Source organism: Bos indicus, chromosome 7, assembly GCF_029378745.1.
Source record: "Bos indicus isolate NIAB-ARS_2022 breed Sahiwal x Tharparkar chromosome 7, NIAB-ARS_B.indTharparkar_mat_pri_1.0, whole genome shotgun sequence".
Classification (NCBI taxonomy): Eukaryota; Metazoa; Chordata; class Mammalia; order Artiodactyla; family Bovidae; genus Bos; species Bos indicus.
The window spans coordinates 46,560,338-46,581,968 of record NC_091766.1 but is presented as its reverse complement, the minus strand read 5'-3'; the positions used below and the strand labels follow the sequence as shown (position 1 = coordinate 46,581,968).

General features: G+C 50.3%; 1 protein-coding gene across 5 annotated transcripts in view; it reads left to right on the top strand.

Annotated features, from left to right (window-relative positions):
• The first annotated feature begins 3,928 nt into the window (after positions 1-3,928).
• MACROH2A1 (macroH2A.1 histone) overlaps positions 3,929-21,631 on the top strand; it is an 81,901-nt gene continuing 64,198 nt past the window's right edge. For 4 of the 5 annotated variants that reach the window (XM_019964952.2, XM_019964950.2, XM_019964951.2 and 1 more), the window contains exons 1-2: positions 4,268-4,424; positions 14,547-14,751. In XM_019964952.2, coding sequence (XP_019820511.1) covers positions 14,580-14,751 — 172 coding nt within the window. In that variant the 5' untranslated portion in view covers positions 4,268-4,424; positions 14,547-14,579. Of the gene's footprint in view, positions 4,085-4,267; positions 4,425-14,546; positions 14,752-21,631 lie in introns of those variants that run through there. The other variant, XM_019964949.2, reaches the window with a different exon arrangement.

Here is a 21,631-nt window from a genome sequence, read left to right as displayed (position 1 = left end):
GTTAAATGTTTATAAAGGGCAATTAAGTTTAAAAAGCAGGTGATGAGTCCTAAATGCAATAGAAACACAAATACATTTAATATTAAGTAGATATGGATACAAAGACTGAAAAGGAAGCAGTGGTTTTCTCCTAGGTATACTTAGGGTGATTTTTATGCTTTTGTGCACTTTTATTTTCCAAGTTTTACATACTGAGCATGCATTTATTTTGCAATTGTAAAGAAAAAAATCTGATGGAACACTCTGAGCCTGACTGGGGGAGAGGGCATGCCCCCAACATGGAAGAACAGGATAGACAAATTAGAGGGAAGAGAAAGGGGGTGTGGAGCCTTTGGGAGAGAGGAAGAGAGAGGGAATCTTGAACTTCTCCCAGGGACAATATTCCCAGTGATTCTGTGAATGGCACACTGTGGAGGGATGAGGGGCACGAGGACAGCACCGAGGTCAGCTCTGGAGGGGTGAGGACTCTAACCCAAGGACAGTGCTGCATGACTTTGGGGACAAGAAGACCCACTCTGAACTGGGGGAGTGGCAGCATGGGGAGGATGGATACTGGGTGTGGAGGAAGGGCATGCCTAGAAGGGCTTTATTCAGGACTGAGTCATGAAAACTCAGGTCCTGGATGAACCTGGATTTGAACCCCAGTGCCAGCCTACCCCGGAGAAGGCAATGGGACCCCACTCCAGTACTCTTGCCTGGAAAATCCCATGAACGGAGGAGCCTGGTAGGCTGCAGTCCATGGGGTCGCTAAGAGTCAGACACGACTGAGCGACTTCACTTTCACTTTTCACTTTCATGCATTGGAGAAGGAAATGGCAACCCACTCCAGTGTTCTTGCCTGGAGAATCCCAGAGACAGAGGAGCCTAGTGGGCTGCCATCTATGGGGTTGCACAGAGTCGGACATGACTGAAGTGACTTAGCAGCAGCAGCAGCAGCAGCCAGCCTACCCACTGTCTTAACCCCAGGATTTTTCTTAGCTCTCCGAATCTATAGTGCCTTCATCTGTAAAATGGGGGTAGAAATGTCCCCGAAATAGTGTGCCTGCTGGGGGCTGTTGTGAAACAGAAATGATGGGATATATCTGATTTGACACATGGTGAATGTGCAATAGGATGGAAGAAAAACCAGTCTTGTAGGCTTGACCCACTTCCAGGTCACCAGGGAAACCAACTTAGAGACCAAAGCTGGGGTCGAGGTGAGCGAATTACTTCTTGGTCCGCTAGGGTTGCAGATCTCTAAGACAATCTTGCCCTGTGTTTGGCCTTCAACATCACTTACGGACCTGGGGAGGAGGAAGCCTCAGGTCTGTAACGACTAGGGCAGCAGCAGGCTGTAGGTGTCTCCCCGTCTCCGCACACGCCTGGGCTTTCCTCCAGCCTGGTTGGTCTCTCCGGTTAAGGTTTCCAGGGGTACTGTACTGCTTACATTTCAGACCAGAACCTAGGCAATGTGGCAGTGCACCTAGAGGGTTTTTCTCCTGGAAGGAGACTGGTCCACAGCAGGCATTCTGAGTCTGGCATCCTCCTGACTCGCTGTGGCCTACATAAGCCTCACCTGGTAGCTGGCCCCTGCAGAACTGAGGGACGTCCCCAAGGAGAAGGGAAGCACAGAGCAAAGGTGGGTGGTGGTGGTCTCTGTCCCTCTTCTGAGACCTCTCTGCAGCTTCCGTGGGGGAATCCTCACACATCCTTAATGCTTTGTTTTTAGACCCGAAGAATCATCATTTCTGCAGTTTCATCTCCTGTAATTCTCCTTTCACTCATTCCACAACAGCCTCACACTTTAAAAGTTGAGATATTATTGACATTATAACATTGTGTGAGTTTAAGGTGTACAACCTGTTGATTTGTTACACTTATATACTGCCATATGATTACATAGTTAACACCTCTAACATGTTACACATTATCTTTTCTTGTGAACACACTCACTGTACTTTGATTTCAGAGATGCTTCTGTCTGCCTCATTTGCTGTTCCTGTGCTTAGAATACCTCCCCCGCCCAATCCCCCAGATATCCACTTGGCTTGCTCCCTCAATTCCTTGGGCTTCCTTCATAGCTCAGTTGATAAAGAATCCACTTGCAATGCAGGAGACCCCAGTTTGATTCCTGGGTTGGGAAGATACCCTGGAGAAGGGATAGGCTACCCACTCCAGTATTCTCGGGCTTCTCTTGTGGCTCAGCTGATAAAAGAATCTGCCTTCAATGCAGGACACTTGGATTCTATCCCTGGGTTGGGAAGATCCCCTGAAGGGAAAGGCTACCCGCTCCCTTCTTCCAGCCTGGAGAATTCCATGGACTGTATAGTCTATGGGGTCGCAAAGAGTCAGACACGACTGAGCGAATTTCACTTTCACTCAGTTCCTTAAATGTCTCCTTCTCAATGAGGCCTTTTCTAAAATTTGAAGCCCCATCCCAACTTATACCCCTATCCCTCTTCCTTGCTTTGTCATCAAGCCCAAGCTCATATTGCTTGCTACATGACAGGCCAGTAAATCGAGAGATGAGTTGTTGGGAGAAGGAATGGCGACTTATTTGGAAAGCCAGAAAACCAAGAAGATGGGGGATTCTTGCCTCCAAAGAACCATCTTACCTGAGTTAGAATTCAGGCTTCTTTTATACTAAAAGGGGAGGGAGTAAAGTCAAACATTTCCTGGTTCTGGTCAGCCTGGAAAGGGGATGTGTTAATTTCTTCTTCCAAGAAGCCATTCACAGGTGGGCCTGGTCAGGATATTTCCCTTGAGTTAAATCTTAAGACAGAGTTACCAGAAATGGGCCATTTTGTATAATTTAAGCTTATAGACAACACTCCTTTAGTGATTAACTTGTAATAGAACACAAAAGTTATTTCCCAGTTACAGCTTTATTTTTCTGTATTGCATTTACACCATCTGATACATCATCTCTTTTGCCTATAATCTTTCTTTCCCAGCTAGACTGCAAACATCTGGAGTTCAGGGATTTTTGCCTGTTCTATTCACTGCTTCATCTTCATCACCCAAATTGATGCATGGCACGAAGTATGACCACAGTAGTTAAATGAATTAATGAATGTATGAGTGGCATGTATTGGACACTGCTTTGCAGACTTTTGCAGTACAGTGTAAAGCATCGTGGTGAAGGGAGGTTACCAGCGTTGCTACAGGGGCAACCTGAGGGAAGGGAGTGGTCATTAATGACTCATAATCTTCCACCACCAACTCAGCAGCCTCAGAACAACTCTGCAGGGTCTGTATTATTATCTAAATTTGGTTCAACTGGGTGCTAATGCCTCCCCCCTCCCCCTCCGCCTTTGGTGGATGGAGGGGAGAGGAGGAGGAGCCGGAGGGCTCTTGGGATGGGTCACTAAGGTCTTAAGGCCCAAAACCAATTTAGAAATACAAGTTGGGTTTTGCAGCGGCCCCCTCTTGTTGCTTGTCTCAATCAAAACTAAATTAATTTTTAAAAATACAGGGAAAGGGAAAATAATTAAAAAACAAACAAACAAAAATGTGTGTGATGATAGAGAATCACTGTTCAGTAAATCTCAACTTGGGTCCAAGAGCGAACATTTGCTGAATCTAAGTAAAAGGCTTCCATGCAACAAAGCAAATCCAGACTTCTAGGGGTCACTGCGAAGAACTCCAGGGGAGCCAGATGCACAACAGTTGGTCGTGGGGAAGACCAGGTTTGATAAGGGCTTGGGTCGAAAGACAGCGGGAGGTTCTGAGGTGCGAGGGAGGTTTGCATTGGTTGGGGAGGGGAAAATGCTTGCTGATAACAGCAGTTTTGCCTCCCGCCCTGCGTCAATGAGAAGGCTTCTAGAGATCGGCAGGGAAAGCCGCCCTCCCCCACCGCCCTCCCCACCCCACCCCACCCCACCCACTCCCAGTAGGCGCTCAATAAGCGTTCCTCTAGACGCACAGGCTGGGACGCACGCTGGAGAAGTGCCTCTGCCCAGGGTCCCGACCCTTTGCCAGGACTTAGCTCAGGGCGAGTCCCCGGCTCGGGCGGGACCCTGCGTGCGGCGTCCAGGCCAGGTGACAGAGGACCAGAGCTGGGGCCGCCGTGCAGCCGGGGAACTAACCCACCGACGTCCAGGAGGTACAGCACGGAGGGCCCCCGCGCGCGCGGCTGCGGGCTTGGGGTCAAGGCTGGGGCGCCCAGGTGGCGCGGGAGGGGTGGCCGGACGCGCGGGGACGGGATGGGATGTGACGAGCGGCGCGCTGTGCATTGTGGGAATCCCGGGGCCGCGGCGACTGGTTCCAGTTCACTCGGCAGCGGAGCCGGGCGGAGGGGGCGAGCGCGGGGCGCGCGGGCGGGAAGCGAGGAGGTGGGCGGGCGGGCCAGCGAGGAGCGCGGAGAGAAAAGGCGCGAGCGGCCGAGAGGGCACAGGCCGGACACCTTGCTGCAGCTGCCGCCGCCGCCGCCGCCGAGCCGCCCCGTAAGTGCCCCCCGGCCCTCTCGCCGCGCCGCGTCCCCGCAGCCCGGGTCCGGCTGCCCCGCTCTTCCTGCCGAGAGTGCATGGGAGCGGCCGGGCCTGGCGGGCACCTGGCGGCGCACTGCCGACTCGGGCTGCTGGGTTCAACGCGGCCCACGCCGGGGCCTCGCGCGCGCACGGGGCCCTCCCAGGCCCTGCCCGGGCCGCGCGGGATCCTCTGGTTTTGTTCAAAAAGCAAACCCGGAAGCCAACTTGTCTTAGAACCGCGTCCTCCTGCCCGCGCCTGGGCGCTTTTGTGGGCAGGAGACAGCCCCGGCTCGTGCCCCGGCGACCCTTCCTACAGCGGGCGGGCTGGACCCGAGGCCGGGGGAGGCGTCGCGGCGGGAGCCGGTCGGCCTGGGCCTGGGCGCCCGGGAGCTGTTGTGCGCGGAGTTGTACTTGGTGAGGCGCCCGCCCGCTCGCGAGTTGCCTGCCCGGGGCACAATAAGTGGGGCTCGAGCCCCAGGTGGCGGTGGTGTAGGCGTCTGGGTGGTGTGCTGGGAGAGTGGGATGGGGGTTTGGGGGATAGTTGCAAGAGTGGAACCAAGGCGGGGCGGGGAGGGATTTGTCCAGGGACTGGCTGGAGAGGGGCCACAGGAACCCCCGCTGCCCTCTCGTTTTGTGATCAGCCTTTTGTTTGCTTTGTGGTTGGGAGGTGTTGTTTGTTTTTGTTTTTTTCCCAAGGTAACTCCAGAAGGCTGTAGGCTCTTCGAGTGGAGAAGGCCAGGAGGGAAGTCTCTCGCTGGGGGGTGGGGTGGAAAGAGGAGGTGAGTGCGCAGGGTGCTGCTGGTCAAGTCACCTGACAACAGGTGTGCGGGACGGCGCGTGCCACCTGCACTAGTGCCGGGACCACAGATCACTCACGAAGAATCTTGTCAGCAGATTGCTTGAAACGTACTTTCCCGAGTGTGGAAATAAGAGACACACAGCTGAGACAAGCCTTAAATTCAACAATTACAGTTACCACGAAGTCCTTGTAAGACTTTAATGATCCAATAAACAGCGTATAAGAATAGACAATTAAGAGGGGCGCTCCTGCTAGCTTCTCTCTCTCTTCTACCTATGTGGTTTGAGGTTTCATCATTAAAGAGGGGGAAAGCGCTTTGTTCCAAGATTTCCTGCTCCAAGGACTCAGGAAATTTTGAAGTTTTAAATTTCAATGAGTGGGAGACTCTATTTGTGAATTAGATGGAATCCACCTACTCCAGGCCACCTTTAGATTACTGGTCTGCTTTCAGAGGCGTTATTAGCTCTGAAATGGACACTTCTCTGCTGCACCTGGAATTAATACCCATGTACACTACTAACCAAAGCTGGGCGGCAGCATCTCAGTCTTGCACAAGAGGCTCCCCAGTGAGGAGAGATGTATTTTTCAACCTATTTTTCTTTCTTCCTCTTCCTAAATCCTCAAGACTTTAAAAATCTTATTTACTCTATTTTTAGGAGGAGAGTAGGAAATCTCTCCACTTTGTTACTGTTTTGATCTCTTACCATTGTTAATACTGATCCTTCGATAAAGGTATTTAGGAGGAGGGAGGGGGTTAAATAAGTGAAAATTGTTTGAGGCAGGGCCTTTAGAATGAGGATGGGATGGCTTACGTTTTACTAAACTTTGAGTTGTCTAGCCCATCACACATGACATTCTGTACTACATACAACTATAAGTCACTGGCTTGGTCTATACCCAGTGGGCCAGGGTCAGAGAATGGTACCTCTCAGGCTGCCGTTTTTTCTGGTCCTCCAGATAGCAGATCTCTGGAAGACCCTTTCATCTCTTATTTCCAAGAGAGGCTTGGACTATATACATGAATTTTGGGACCTACCTCTAATATCTTCAAAGTTAATGCTACCCCAAGCCATTCAAAGGAGGTTTACTTAAATAAAAGCCCAAACTCACAAAAGCCCAACTTGACAAAACCCAACAAGAATCTATATGTGGTATTCATCAGAATGGCAGCAGCTTCTAGTTCTCTTTGGATTGTGCCCTTGGGTTTGTGTCAGCTTTTTCAGATCCCTGTTCTTGGGCTGGGAAAGGGCAGAGGTCAGTGGGGCCCACGTCTGTCTTATGGGTCCTTCCCGAGTTCTGTAGGTTTAGAAATACATTGGGCCCTACCTCAGCTCTTATGAGTGAGCCCAAGTGGTTAATTCTTCATTCCAGAGAATTGTATAGCTTGTTAGCTTGGATCAAGCCTTCTAGATCAGTGCCTTGCAGTCTTCAGGGAATATTTCTTGGGAATCAGGTTTTTTGGGGGTCAAGCACTAGGGACAGAACTGGATCAAGAAAGAGTCCAGTTTTGCCATGTCCCCCTGGCTCCTAGGAGGGGAGGGGGCTGGAGCTTGAATCAATCACCAGTGGCCAGTAATTTGGTGAGTCATGTCGCCTATGTAATGGAATCTCTGTAAAACCCCCAAAGGACAAAGTGCAGAGAGCATCCAGGTTGATGGACAAGTGGAGATTTAGAGAGAATGGCACACTTGGAGAGGGCGTGGAAGCTCCATGCATGCCCTTGCCTGCACCACCCTATGTATGTATCTCTTCCATCTGACTATTCCCAAGTTATATCCTTTTGTTAATAAACTGGTATGTAGTTGAAAAGAAAAGAAGAAATGTCGAGTTCTTACCCTTGGGAAGCTGACATGAGGAGCAGAAGGCAGGCAAGTGTCCATTGCAAGGTCAGTGCAGGAAGCCACAGTAGCTCTCATAGCAGCTCCCAGGACAGTAACCTAGCCAGGAGCAAGCCCTTACTAGGCACGGAAAGACCAAGTAAGAGTTGACTGGGCAAAGGAGGGCAGGTAGGGACAAGTGTTTGAGACCTGGCCCACTTGTGCGAAGTCTGAGAACAATGAGAGTAGAGATCACATGGGGGAACTGCCAGAGGCTCAGGAAGTCGTGGTTCTAGAGGGAAACTAGTGAAGCCAGAGGGCCAAACAGACCAAATCACAGAGGGGGAACCTGATCAGAAACACACTGAGGGATTTAAACTTCTTCCCAAGAGCAATAATAAGCCTGCAAAGGCTCTGGATAGGAGGAAGATGTCTTTTCTTGGGGATGCTTCATCTGTTCAACAAACATTGAATAGCTTCTAGATGCTAAGCCTGACCAGGGTCTTGCCCTTCTGAAGCTCACATGTTCCTCTGATGGCCTTCCACTGGGGTGACTGTCTCCTAGTTGGCACGTCCTTTAACAGGGAGAGGAGGTTTGAAGGAAAATTTCCTTGCGAAGGAGGCAGGCAGTGCCATACCAACTATTGGAATGTAGTGCTGGTTCCTTTAGTGTCGCTCAGGATGCATACCACAGAGTGGATTTGCAGAGGTGAACGTTTTAATCCCAGACTGCCTTCCTGCTAACTGTTCCTGCTTGTAGTAAATAACACTCTTCATTTTGGCTTTTGTTTTTTCCCACCACTAAAATCCTGACACATGAGTAAAATCTGCTGGAACAAAGTGTTCAGTTTAAGGTTTATTTATTAGCTCAATTTGTCCTTTTCTTCTTGTTTGCAATCCCTTGGTTCACTGAGGATGGACCGTAAGTTCTTTAGTAATCCCTTTCATTTTGTGGTATAGTGTTTTATGAATGGAGAGAGATGTTTTTCGTGATTGGCCAAAGTACCAGAACAAGTCTCTGTTCTGAGCCAATCAGAGTGCATCTTGTGAACCCCAGCTCTGCAAGTGATAGTTGTGTAGTATATCCACATGCCTCTGGGGACATGATGGCAGTGTCACTGTTAATCATTTGGTATGATGGGAGTAAATGGAAGAGAATGCTGTAAACAGGATTAGTGTCCTGCACGTCAGAATTGAGTGTCTCAGGTTTGCCTTGGTGATTCGAGTTGATGGGAAGGTGACAGATGCATGTGGACATGCGGGCACTTATCCACTGGCAGGGAATGGATGGGGCAGTCCTCACTCTGTAACAGTGACCTGAGCGCTGATAACTCAGATTCTTTCATCTTTGGGGGCCAGAGATAGGGCTGTCTGACCAGCAGCCCCCCAGCAGTTCTAATCAATATTTTGCTCAAGATCAATATGCACACATTCATTGCTTAGATATAAAAGACTTTACCATTGACCATTCCAATGGTTTCGTGAGTGCCCTGATTTTTTGAGAGTTTTCTAGGCGGCAGCTTTAACAGAGGTCAGCATCTTACAGATATGAGGAAGGTAAGTCTTTTCCACTGGTCTGTGTTACTGTGCCTGTCTTAACGGCAAAAAGGGAGATTGCTGGAGTCATAGGATGGTCACCGAAGGCCTCTGCATGCTCATACCTCAGCCATCAGAGAAATGGTGGTGGTCCCTTCTTGGGAATCCCCAGGGTAGCCCCACAAGCTTCCTGAATTTTGTGGGTCTGGTCTCCCACATGAATGGTCCCAGAGAAGCTCCCGGATTGGTGTCTCACTTGTCACATTTGAGTCCTGTGATCCTTGCAAATGCAGCCCTCATTTTTGTCAAGAGAGCCCCCAGCCACTGTAACTTATCATTTACCACCCAGCTAGCACTTGAGGACCTCTCAGGAACCAGAATGGAGAAGGCAATGGCACCCCACTCCAGTACTCTTGCCTGGCAAATCCCATGGATGGAGGAGCCTGGTAGGCTGCAGTCCATGGGGTTGCTAGGAGTCGGACTCGACTAAGCAGCTTTACTTTCACTTTTCATGCATTGGAGAAGGAAATGGCAACCCACTCCAGTGTTCTTGCCTGGAGAACCCCAGGGATGGGGGAGCCTGGTGGGCTGCCGTCTATGGGGTCGCACAGAGTCGGACACAACTGAGGCGACTTAGCAGCAGCAGCAGCAGGAACCAGACAGGGTGGTAGGTTCTAAGAGATACAGTCAGTGAGCAGAGTGGCCTGGTCCATCCCATCAAGACAGGCAAGAACAGAGGCAGTGGTGATACAGTGTAACAAGTGTTAGGAGTGGGGTGGGTGGCTTTAGAATATTTGTATAAGTTGGATCCAGCGTGACAGTCAGGGAAGGGCTGGAAACTGCTTATAGAGAGCCGTTTATATAAGACTGAGAAAAACAATTGTGCATATTTCAATGGTGGCTGAGGTTCATTAAAAGGGATTTCTCACTGGACTCAGGGGCCACTGCAGGAATGTCTACTGAGTAAATAGAGTGATTCAGCCTGGTGGAGCCCTCATGGCTGGTAATAGGAAAGATGGGCCAGAGTTGGTTGGGTCTTGTACAAAGCCAGAGTCTGGGCATGGGACTGCTGCACACTAGACTAGAACTGGGGGCCACCTGGCTCAGCCACAGCAGGGAGGCAGAGGAGGGAGCTCCTTGATCAATCTCCATCATCAGAGAAATGTTGGATCCACTAGGCAGAATCGCCCCTGCCTGAGGGCAGGAGAGAGAGTTCCACACCGAGTGAGCGGCATGTCCCAAAGGGTGGAAGTGGGGATGAAGGTGGTTTGCGGCACACGGAGGAGCCAGTTGTGGTGCCCTGTTGGCGAGGAGAACAACAGTGTAGTAGGGTGACCCTTTGCCCTCCTTGCCTCTGTTCCCCTTCCCTTTGTTTTCTTGTCTGTCTTATTCACGGGATCCTCACAGCCAGGCATCTCATTTGTCCTGTGCTTTGAGGACAGATCACGATGTCACAGTCACATCTTGATCATTGAGGGGCTTGTTGTCAAAGACCTGCTTCTCACTGAGCCTGGCTCTTCTCTGTAGAGCCCCCTCCGCCTCGGTGTCTGCGTGAACTTTGGGTTTCTGCAAACAGGGTTCATGTCTATTGTGATTGATTTATAGCTGAGATAAAGACCACAGAGATCCCTTCAGGATCAACCACAAAATCTTCATTTCCTGATCTGATAACAGTCAAGCTAGTGTTCAGTAATGAACAGATGCCAGGGTTGCCTGAAGACCTATCACTGTCTTCAAAGCATGTGGAACCCTCTGCAGGGCTGAGGGCTTCTGGTTTGCTGAATGGCTTGCCCTCCTGGCTGATGAATCCAGGAAGGAAGGACACAGTTTTGTCAGTTTGGCAGGGTACTGTTGCTGTTTCTCCTGTGAACAAGGTCAGTGCCCCAATGAGAAGCTGAATGCATGGGAAGCCACTTTCTGCATGACAAAGGACTGTCTACCTCTCAGAAAAGGCTTGACACAGGACATGGTTCAAAGTAGGCTTTGACTGGTCACTCAGACCCTGGCTTCAGGGTCAGCTCTCAAGTTGGTTTGTCAGGTTACAGAGACTGGCTGTTTCCTCTTTTCTCTGTAGGAAATAGCTGGAGGACATTTTCCAACCTCTCTTGCAGTAGGTGTGGCCAGGTGACCATGTTGTACTTGGTAGGTCATGATCAGGAGTGGTGTGCTCCACTTCCAGACCTGCCTCTGAAAGCCGCCGGGTATTTTCCTCCATGGCCCTTTACCTCCAGTGGTAACCCCAAATTGTGCATTGAAGGGTGGGAGGAGTCTGGACCCATGAATCATCCTGCAGAGAAACACCAGTCATGGACTTTCCCCAGGTAAGAAATAAGAAGTAGGGGCTTATTTGTTACAGCAGCTGGCCTAGGATATATAGGCTCTCAGTGGTGGATCTGTGACTTGAATTGGGTTAGTCTGACTTTGGAACTCAAGTTATTAATCGCAGTGCTCAGCAGCCACTTATGTCACAGTTACTCTTCCCACCCTGCCTCCCCATGCTGGTGCTTGGCCGTAACCGACCTTGTCTCCTAGACTTCTGAAGAGCAGGATGGACCTGCCACACTCGTGGATTTATCTGGAGTTTGCACCGCTACAAGGCGATTTTCCAAATGATGTTTTTAAAATCACCACACATTATTGGATATCATGAAGCTGCGTGGCTCAGTTAGAATTCTTTCATAGCTGTGGCTACAGTTTAGGGATTTACTGCTAGAAGTGCAGCAAGAACATGAGGAGGGGCAAGGAACAGAACTTCCTCAGGGCAGTCTTGGGGAGGGAATGAAGACTCAGGGCTGTTTTATCAGAGGAGTCTGGTTCCAAATGAGACCTGAAGATGGCTCTGACATTTAAGCACTGATGTATAAGGTCTTTCTTGGAACCTGGGGATCTGCACATGACTGCAGCACCTGGCATGGAGTAGGTCCTAGTTGAGTCGAGCTAGGGAGGCAGGCACACGTCGAGGTGCCAGGGTATGTACTGTGGGAATACGGAGCAGTGAACAATCCAGTCCATGGTCGGGACCAAGAGGAGAGGTGGTGTGAGCATCAGTTCAGGTTTGGCAAGAGGACGAAGGGTGTTTCAGGCAGGAGAAGCAGCATGTGTAAAAACATTCTGGACATGGCTTCACAGGTCAGGAAGTCAAGGGCAACTTGGGCATCTAAGCCCAGGCAGGGGTGATGGGAAGCAGTGCTGAAGAAGTAAAGGATGCTGTTTGTGGCTGGCTTGGGAGCTGGAGAGCCAGCAAAGTGGCAGAGATCCTCTGGCATCCATGGAGAGAGACTAGTGCTGTGGAGAACAGGCGAGGAGCAGGAGCTGAACCAAGGCAGGGAGGACAAAGAGACGGGAAGAGGCTTGTGAAGTTATGGAAGTGGGTTCAACGGAGCCTGGCTAATGACTGGGAGCTGTGGAGGTGGGCAGAGAAGTAGGGACAGACTGGCCCCTGATTGGTAGCTTGATGCATGATGTTGCCACCGCTGGGGCTGAGAAACCCACAGGAGTTCACATGGGATTTAAAAGCAGGCCCTGCTGAGGGCAATCAGAACAGAGCCCTGGGGCTCGGCAGCCAGGTGTACGCTGGGATAGGGACTCGGGAGTCACCAGCTTGTTGACTAAAGACTCTTAGCTCGAATCAGAGGGGATCCCCAGGAATGTTACTTTTGAAGAATAGGCGTGTCATGTCCCTGGGTACTAGTGGCTCCTGTCTGGGACAGGACATTGTCCGATTCCCACAAAGTCAGCCCCAAACATACCCAGGCAGGTCCACCCAGAGACAGAGCCGGAGTCTGTGCACCAGGAAGAACAGGGCTGAGCTGCATAAACCATCCCTGGTCACTGGCCTCTCCTGCTGGAAGAGGGGAACCATTAAAACTCTCAGTCTAAAGGTCTGGGGTTAATCTGTGCAACATATTTGTATTAAAGCCAAAGACTGCTGGGAGCCCAGATCCAACTTTTCCCTACAAACACATGCACACACAAGTACAAATACCATTTCCTGCTCAGAGTGAGCGTGGGCACCTGTTTGCCAGGAATGTTTTAAAACAGAGCTCATTACAGAAGAAGTGGAGCCAACTATTTGTTTCAGAAAAACCAGACCCTTCTGGGACTCTCTTTAGCAATCAATGATCAATTAAGACTAGGTATCTCCCTTGACAGGGTGAAATACAGGGTTCTCATCACACAGGCCTTGAGCCCCCTTAATTCTGATGAGCCTGTCAGAGTACCCAGAAATTCTGCCTTCTCCTGTTTTGGCCGTCTCTGTCAGGCCGACCATCCAAGATGGTCTTGAGGGTCATACTGATGTTAGATGTGGACCATGTATATCTTGAATGTAGGGTCGGGTGTCAGGAACAAGGACTCCTAACGTTGTGACTTCCACGGTCACAGAGATAGGGACTGTTAGAGCCGGAGGAGCCCACACTGGAGCTTGACCTCAGTTTACCAGTAAATGGGAGACCTGACTGTTTGGTTCAGTGGTCTGAGCATCTGTGTCTTCCAGGGAAGTCTTGTCTGGTGCCCTGGAACAGGCTAGGGCCTCTCACAGCCCCTTCCGCAGTGCCCTGCACTGGTTTTTCACAGTTCCCATTTGAGTGACTGAGGGTTATGTAGTATTTCTTGTGCCCACCAGCTCTGGGAGAACAAGGCCCCAACTGCCTTGTGCATTGTCGTCTCCGTCCCAAGCGTGATTCCTTAAGTGCATACGTGAATGACTCGATGCTCCTAGTAAACGTCTGCGACCTTGCTGTGTGGTACTGCGCCAGGAATACAGTCAGGGGCAGCCTTTTGAGACCTCGTGGTGTGACGAGGGAGAGAGGGCGGGGGAGTGTGTATGTGCGCACGTCAGTGCCGTGGTGTGAAGCACATGGGAACCCAGAGGACGGAGCACGCGGGAGGGTGGGCAGAAGGCAGAAAAGCGTGAAGGATAGAGGAGGTCCTGGCTAAAGGGCACGACTACTGTGGAGGAGGACATTTGGGGGTACTCCCTGTGTTTGCGTTTAGACCTCAGGAAGCACAGGTGAAGCTCAATGGGTGTGGCAGGCCTAGATTTCTAGGGCATTGCATGACAGGCCAAAGGTTCTGATTGCGTCTTGGGAATTGTGGCAGCAGGGAAAACTTAAGAACAGTACCACAGCATACTCAGATTTGTGTGCATGGAGACAGCTCAGCCAGTGGAGAGCAGGTGGATTAGAGTGTGGCCTGTGGTGGGAAGACCTTTTCAGGACCAAATGTGTGATCATTTGGTTAAAATAGTGGTGACCTGGGTCCAGTTACAGTCGGGGTGGAGAAGAGAGGACCCTACAAGAGGTATGGGGCATTTTGGATGGTGAGTGGGTCGGAGAAGAAAGGAAGGACTCGCTTCTCTGAGGACAGGCCTGACTAGCAGTCAGGAAGTGCTCAGAGGGCCTCATATTCCAACCTGGCTGCCCAATTAACTCCTGTGGGCAATTCTTGCCTCTCACAGATAAAGGACTGCAAGGGAAAGAGGCTGCTCTCATCAAAGAACCTAAGTGTCTGACTTAACGTCTTCATTGTAGAGGCAGGTGACATAGTTTTCTTTTATCAAGTGTTCAGCAAATGTATCAGCCCTGGTCTCCAGTGTATGAAAATACAATTATTAAACAAGCATATAGATCTCAGCCAAGAAACCCCATTTTCTTTTACATCATGTGGCATAAAGGCGAGGCACTTAAGAGCAGTCGTTGTCAGAGTAACGTTTAAATGGAAGTGGCTGATAAAATTGATGTCATGGTATAAAATGTGAAAAGCTAAGCCATTCTTTTTTCCAGGGCTGAAGCACATGGGTGGAATGCAGAAACTGGGCTCGCAGGGCTCCGCGACTGTAGGCGGTGGCATCTGCCAGCACAGCCCGTTTCTTCCAGGGCCAGAGGGTGTGGGGAAAGGGGCGATGTCCCCAGTAATCCTGACCCGAGAATTCGCTTGCCTCCACAGTGTACTTGCTGATCCATCTCCAGGGCCACCGCCATGTCCAGCCGGGGCGGGAAGAAGAAGTCCACCAAAACCTCCCGGTCCGCCAAGGCGGGAGTCATCTTCCCCGTGGGCCGGATGCTGCGGTACATCAAGAAAGGCCACCCCAAGTACAGGATCGGGGTGGGGGCGCCCGTGTACATGGCCGCCGTCCTGGAGTACCTGACAGGTGAGTGTGCCTGAGTCACTGTGGACACACAGCTTCCAAGGATTGGGAGGACCTTGTTCATTTATTTTGAAAATGTTCAAACCTACGGAAAAGTTACAAGAACAGTGAGTGCACATTTTTACCTAGATGCACCATCTGTTAACATGTTGCCCCACTTGCTTTATCTCTCTCCACTGTGTGTGTGTGAGTGAGTGAGTGTGTGTGTGTGTGTGTGCATGCATTTATTTTTTGGCTGTTACCTGTTTATTTTTGGCTGTTACCTGTTTGGTTGTTACCTATTATAATAATGTCTGTTTTGAAATTTCCTCAATTGTCCCAATAATGTGCTTTATGATTTTGTTCTATTTTCTTTCCTGATCCAGGATCCATTTTAGGATCATACATTGCATTTGTCTGTCAGGTTTCTTTAGGTTCATTTTAAAAAATTCCCTAGCTTTTCAAAAAAACTCTCTGATGACATGGATGTTTTTGGAGGGCACAGGCTAGATATTTTGCAGAATGCCCTTTAATCTGTGTGGGCCTCAGGCTTGGATTCAGGTTAAATGTTTTGGCAGGAGAATTCCGTAAGCGATGTTGAATCCTTCTCTGGCATCGTGTCAGGAGCCCCTGCTGTGGGTTTGTCCTGTCACTGGTGATCTTCACTTTGGTCATTGGATTAAGGTGGTGTCTGTGCATTTTTGCACATCCTGGATCTCAGCCTTTCACCCATGGCGTTAGCATTCCTTGATGATCTTATTACCAGGATCTGTTATCACTAGGGTGGTTATAAAATAGTGGTTTTTCTATTTCTGTCTTTCTCCTACATTTATTAGTTGGCATTCTTCTGCTAAGAAGAGCTTTCTTTCTGCCCTTCCCTTCTTTTTTTTTCTATTAATGCTGGTTCGTGGATTTTTAGAATTTAACATGTTATGTACTGCCATGTCTTTACTCAGTATTTTGGTCATATTGTCTCAAATTTGACCTTCAGGCTGGATTTTATGCCCTTCTTCCCCCTCTCCATCACTCTGTACATTTCTTTTCTTTCCAACAAAATGAGATATTCTCATCTCCTCCTGACCTTCCCCTGTCCCAGTCTAGTAATCAGCCATCCCTCTGGGGCGAGGTGGCGGGGGGTGGGGGGTCCTTGGTCCTTTTCCCAGATAAAATGTTGTTGGTCTTATTGGTGACTCCATAGCAACTGTGGGAGGTCAGCTGGGCAGGATTCACGTCCACCCCCCTGCAACCCCAGCCGCCATTTTTAGTATTGAGGAAACCAACCTCAGGGCATAAAAAAATTTGCCACGTATAACCAGGAAGTACTTGCAAAGGGGCACATCCTGCTGTCCCTTTGTAATGCTTTTACCAGTTTTTTCTCCATACATCATCAGGGCAAGTGGCAGGTGGGGACAGCTATCTCTCTAGAGAGAAAGGAGAGACTGACTCAGCAAGACAAGGCTGGGTTGCTCCCTGCTCTCCCAGCCTTCTCGTTAAGACAAGACCCAAGGCTTCCCCTCACAACCATGAGGGTTCTAGAGTTTTTGTGTTCTGTTAAAAGTGTCTAGGCATAAAAAGTATTTGGGGTTCTAGTTGTGAGGCCTTTGCATGTATTTGGAACTTGGACCCTGTGCTTGTCAGAGACTTATAGGTGGCATGCCTGGTAGCATGACATAGGCATGGTTCTTCTCACAATGCAGATGAGGAAACAGAAGCCCAGAACATAGGTGTCACACCCAGGAAAACCACATGTAATGCTGGCAGTTGGCCAGGGAGACCAGGGGAGAAGCCACTGGGTGGGACCCACAGGAGACTTTTAAGGTCTGGCTCGGCAGTTTACTGCTGTGTGACCCAGAGAGAGTCATTTAACCTCTCCGGATCCCAATTTCCTTTCAACTCATTTGGAGACAACAGTCCCTGCTTTACCAACTCCAGGCTGCTGTGAGATCCAAAGGGACTTTGAGCACAGTGGGGAAAGTTGACATGATGTGTAAATCCTGCCAACCTGTGTTTCCTGGCTCCCGAATCCTATGATGCCCCTGGCACAGGCATGACACTGGGATGTTCACAGACGCATTCATTAGGTCAAGTACCACAGCAGTTTCATTTCTTCCATCAAGCTCCCTCTTGTTAGTTAGCAGGGCATTGGCGGGGGCATACTGCTGCTCCATCACGTTTGAGGCAACAGCTGTCTGTGCCGCACAGAAAATCCATATGTTTTCCTTGTCTGTGTCTGCTTGGCTCTGAAACTGAGCGCAGCGCACGTGAGGGCCAGGTCAGCAGGTTTGTTCTCATGGGGGCCGGGCACCTTGACCCTGAACCCCCGCAACTGTGTCCGTCTCTGACTGTCCTGGGTTCAGTAGTGGTCCCAAAGTGGGGTGGGAATGATCAGGGCAGTCCAGTGCTAGAGCTGGCCAAGTCACTGAAGGCAAATCCTTACTCTGGCACTAGCCATGTTAACCCCTGTGTATTAAAAAGTAATACATATTTTGAAATTTTACCAAGTCCTTCCAGAAGAGCTATAGTTAGGTGAATCTGAGCCGTCTTCTCTGCCTACACACAGTGTTGAGTCATTGGAGTGACCACTGCCCGGGGCCCTGACTTGTCATCTGGTCAGTGGGATGGGGCCTTGGGAGACGTCCTGGGCCCTCAGTGCTATACTCGATCACTGCTAGCCACTTGTTTCCGGTTGTCTGATGGGCAGGAGCTGAGTTTCAGGAGCGTTGCTGCACTCCACCCGCCCTGCCCCGCCATGACTGCTCTCAGGAGGTGATCCGTCCTGAGCCCCTCGGGCTGGGCTGTGGGAGCCCATCTGCCTGCTCAGAACTTGGGCTTTGGTCCCTGAGAGAGAAGCAGAGGTGGCCCAGCTCTCTTTCTGCTCTGCTGTCTGCTCCTGTTTCACAGAAGACCCTTTCCAGTCATTTCACATGCTTACTGAGTACCTGCTCTGTTCCCGGCCCTGTGCTAGCTCCAGAGCACAGGAGTAGCTGGGGCAGAAATAGTCTCTGCTCCATGGAGCTCATGCTCTAGTCTGGAAGGAAGAACCAGCCAACCCAGATGGTTCCTGACTGTGCCAAGGGCTGTGGAGGCTGTAAACAGGCCAAGGAGCCCCAGTGCCTGGGGGCCTGGAGGTGAACTGACCCAGGAGGGTTTTATTTGAGGAGGAGACATAATCAGCTGAGACCTGGAAAGTGAGGTGGTGCCAACCAGCCCTGTGAGGGATAGGAAAGAGCTCTGCCACCTTCGCAATGCACCTACTGGGTGCCAGCCTCTTCCCAGAGCTGGGAAACGCTAATGTAGCTTCGGGCTCAGACACTGTGCTCCAATACACGGCATCTGAGCAAAGTGCCACCCATTCCACAGGTCCTCAGGAGAGCTGCATTGTGTCCAGTGCTGAGAGTCAAGCCAGAGCAAGACCTCCCCTGACCCCCAGAAGCTTTGTCCAGAGGCAGGCACAAACCAGGAAAAGGCGGTGATGATGCAGGAACACACGTGCTGAGATCAGGCTTCAGAAAACTTTTCCTGGAGGATGTGTGTTAACCTGCTGACCAGAGCTGCCCTGCTGGTCTAGTTGTCACCTGAAAGGTCCCCTGGAGGATTTGTCTCCTTCTCTGACAGGTGGCACACAGTTGCAGGCACGGTGATGGGGTGCCACCCAGTGCTCTTCTGACATGGCTTGACCTGGCCTCCTATAAGAACACTCTGGTGGAGAGTTGAGGAGGGGTCTGGATGCTCGGGTGCCTGAGCTGCAGGGCCCACCTAGGGCCAGGTAGCTCTGGAGCAGGGAGCTGACATCTCCGGCCAGCCTGCGGCACCACTTGGGGTGCCATGCTGTCCAGTAGAATCTGGTAGGGGCAGCAGAACCAGGTGGTTAAGCCTAGGGACCCTGGTGTCAGAGCTGCCATTTCCTCATTATGGCCTAGGTAGCTCACTCACATCCCCAAGCTGTAGTTCTGTTATCTGTGAAATGGGGGTTACAGTGAGTGCTATGGACTTACTGTGAGGTGGGGATGAGAGGGTGCGTGCAAAGTGCTTTGTTGTGTCTGCACAGTGTAAGTGCCCAGCTGTTAACCTGGTGACATTAGGGTGACGGCAGAGAGGGAGTAGTCCTGCTCTGGCTGCTGAGGTGACCGAGGGCGCCCACTTGCCTTGGGGATGCTGGTGGGGCTGTCCCTGCCCACTCGGCTGTGGGATCCTTTGACCAGGCACCTGCAGAACGCCCTGGCTGTTACAGGCCTACTCCCTCTGGTTTATTTCAAGCTGCCATCTGACTCCACTTCCTCAAGCTGGCTTAGACAGTAAACGATCTGCCTGCCAATACAGGAGACTCAAGTTCAATCCCTGGGTCAGGAAGATCCCCCAGAGAAGGGAATGGCAACCTACTCCAGTATTCTTTCCTGGAGAATCCCATGGACAGAGGGGCCTGGTGGGCTATGGTCTATGGGGTGGCAAAGAGTTGGACATGACTGAGCAGCTAACACACACACACCCCTAAAGCCAGACTCACCCTCAACACCAAGGTGCCCTATTACCAAACTCTTATTCTGTCTGGTGTTGAAAGCTACTTCTGTCTTGAGCTCTTGGCATGCTCATGAAAACCTTGAGGGGTTTTCTAGTTAACTGGGAGCTGAGCATGCCCAGCCCTAGGCCTGGGTTAGGCCAGAGCTGAGGCCAGACCAGCACAAGAGCATCAGGACAGACAGCAGTCCTGCAGACCAGGGGCCATCAGAGTCCAGATAGACGATCCCCTGTGAAGAGCATGTCTTCAGGGGTGAGGGACCATGGAGTACTCCTCCTTATGGTCTGCTCCAGGCTGGGGTGCTTGTGGGAGGAGGATGGGGCCTGCGCTTCTCTGAAACTTGAAGCTGGCATCTGTTTCTCCTCTTGGGTGCAGAGCCCAATCATCTGCCAAACTTAAAAGGAAGAGGCAACATCTGGAACAGGCTTGAGTCTGGCGACCAGACAGCTCCTTCCCCAGCTCTCTGTGTGCCTGGCTCTGCAGCCCTGCTGACTCTTCCCAGAGCGCCTCCCAAGGAATGTTATGCTGTCTGCTGGGCTTCCCGGTGCCCCAGCACAGTCCATTCTCCACCCCAGGGCCCTTGACCTTCCAGCCAAGTGGTGATAGTAGCCCCAACTCTCAGGTTGCTGTGAAGATTGGTATTGCATCTTGTGAATTTCGCCAGCATTCTTAGTAAACACTGAATAAATTATAGATAAAAAGAAGTATTATCATGGGGAAACTGAGGTAGTTTCTTTGAGGCATTGTCTTTGCTCTGGTATTACTGTGGTACTTTTTTTCTTAAGTGATATTTAGAGGAACTTGAATTCAGTTCAGCTCAGAAAGCCTCTTTGGAATCTCTTCCCTGTGCCCAGCACAGCCCTGCTCAGTGCTGGGAGGTTTAGGAGATATGAAATAGGAACATGTGACGTGGTTTTTGCCCTAGGGAAAGTTGATGTTGGGAACACACAAGTCCATAGACCAGTGGCAATGCCAAAGAATGCTCAAACTACTGCACAATTGCACTCATCTCACACGCTAGTAAAGTAATGCTCAAAATTCTCCAAGCCAGGCTTCAGCAATACATGAACCGTGAACTTCCTGACGTTCAAGCTGGTTTTAGAAAAGGCAGAGGAACCAGAGATCAAATTGCCAACATCCGCTGGATCATCGAAAAAGCAAGAGAGTTCCAGAAAAACATCTATTTCTGCTTTATTGACTATGCCAAAGCCTTTGACTGTGTGGATCACAGTAAACTGTGGAAAATTCTGAAAGAGATGGGAATACCAGACCACCTGATCTGCCTCTTGAGAAATCTGTATGCAGGTCAGGAAGCAACAGTTAGAACTGGACATGGAACAACAGACTGGTTCCAAATAGGAAAAGGAGTTCGTCAAGGCTGTATATTGTCACCCTGCTTATTTAACTTCTATGCAGAGTACATCATGAAAAACGCTGGACTGGAAGAAACACAAGCTGGAATCAAGAGTGCCGCTAGAAATATCAGTAACCTCAGATATGCAGATGACACCATCCTTATGGCAGAAAGTGAAGAGGAACTCAAAAGCCTCTTGATGAAAGTGAAAGTGGAGAGTGAAAAGTTGGCTTAAAGCTCAACATTCAGAAAACGAAGATCATGGCATCCGGTCCCATCACTTCATGGGAAATAGATGGGGAAACAGTGGAAACAGTGTCAGACTTTATTTTTTGGGCTCCAAAATCACTGCAGATGGTGACTGCAGCCATGAAATTAAAAGACGCTTACTCCTTGGAAGGTAAGTTATGACCAACCTAGATAGCATATTCAAAAGCAGAGACATTACTTTGCCAACAAAGGTCCATCTAGTCAAGGCTATGGTTTTTCCTGTGGTCATGTATGGATGTGAGAGTTGGATTGTGAAGAAGGCTGAGCGCCAAAGAATTGATGCTTTTGAACTGTGGTGTTGGAGAAGACTCTTGAGAGTCCCTTGGACTGCAAGGAGATCCAACCAGTCCATTCTGAAGGAGATCAGCCCTGGGATTTCTTTGGAGGGAATGATGCTAAAGCTGAAACTCCAGTACTTTGGCCACCTCATGCGAAGAGTTGACTCATTGGAAAAGACTCTGATGCTGGGAGGGATTGGGGGCAGGAGAAGAAGGGGACGACAGAGGATGAGATGGCTGGCTGGCATCACTGACTCGATGGACGTGAGTCTGAGTGAACTCCGGGAGTTGGTGATGGACAGGGAGGCCTGGAGTGCTGTGATTCATGGGGTCACAAAGAGTCGGACACGACTGAGCGACTGAACTGAAGGGGCAAGTTAAAAGCACTGGAGTCCTACAGTGGGGGTGGTAGGGGGGATGAAAAGTATATGTGGAAGAGTAGAAAGCAAGCATGCCATGACTAGATGGATGCAAAGCACCCTGGGT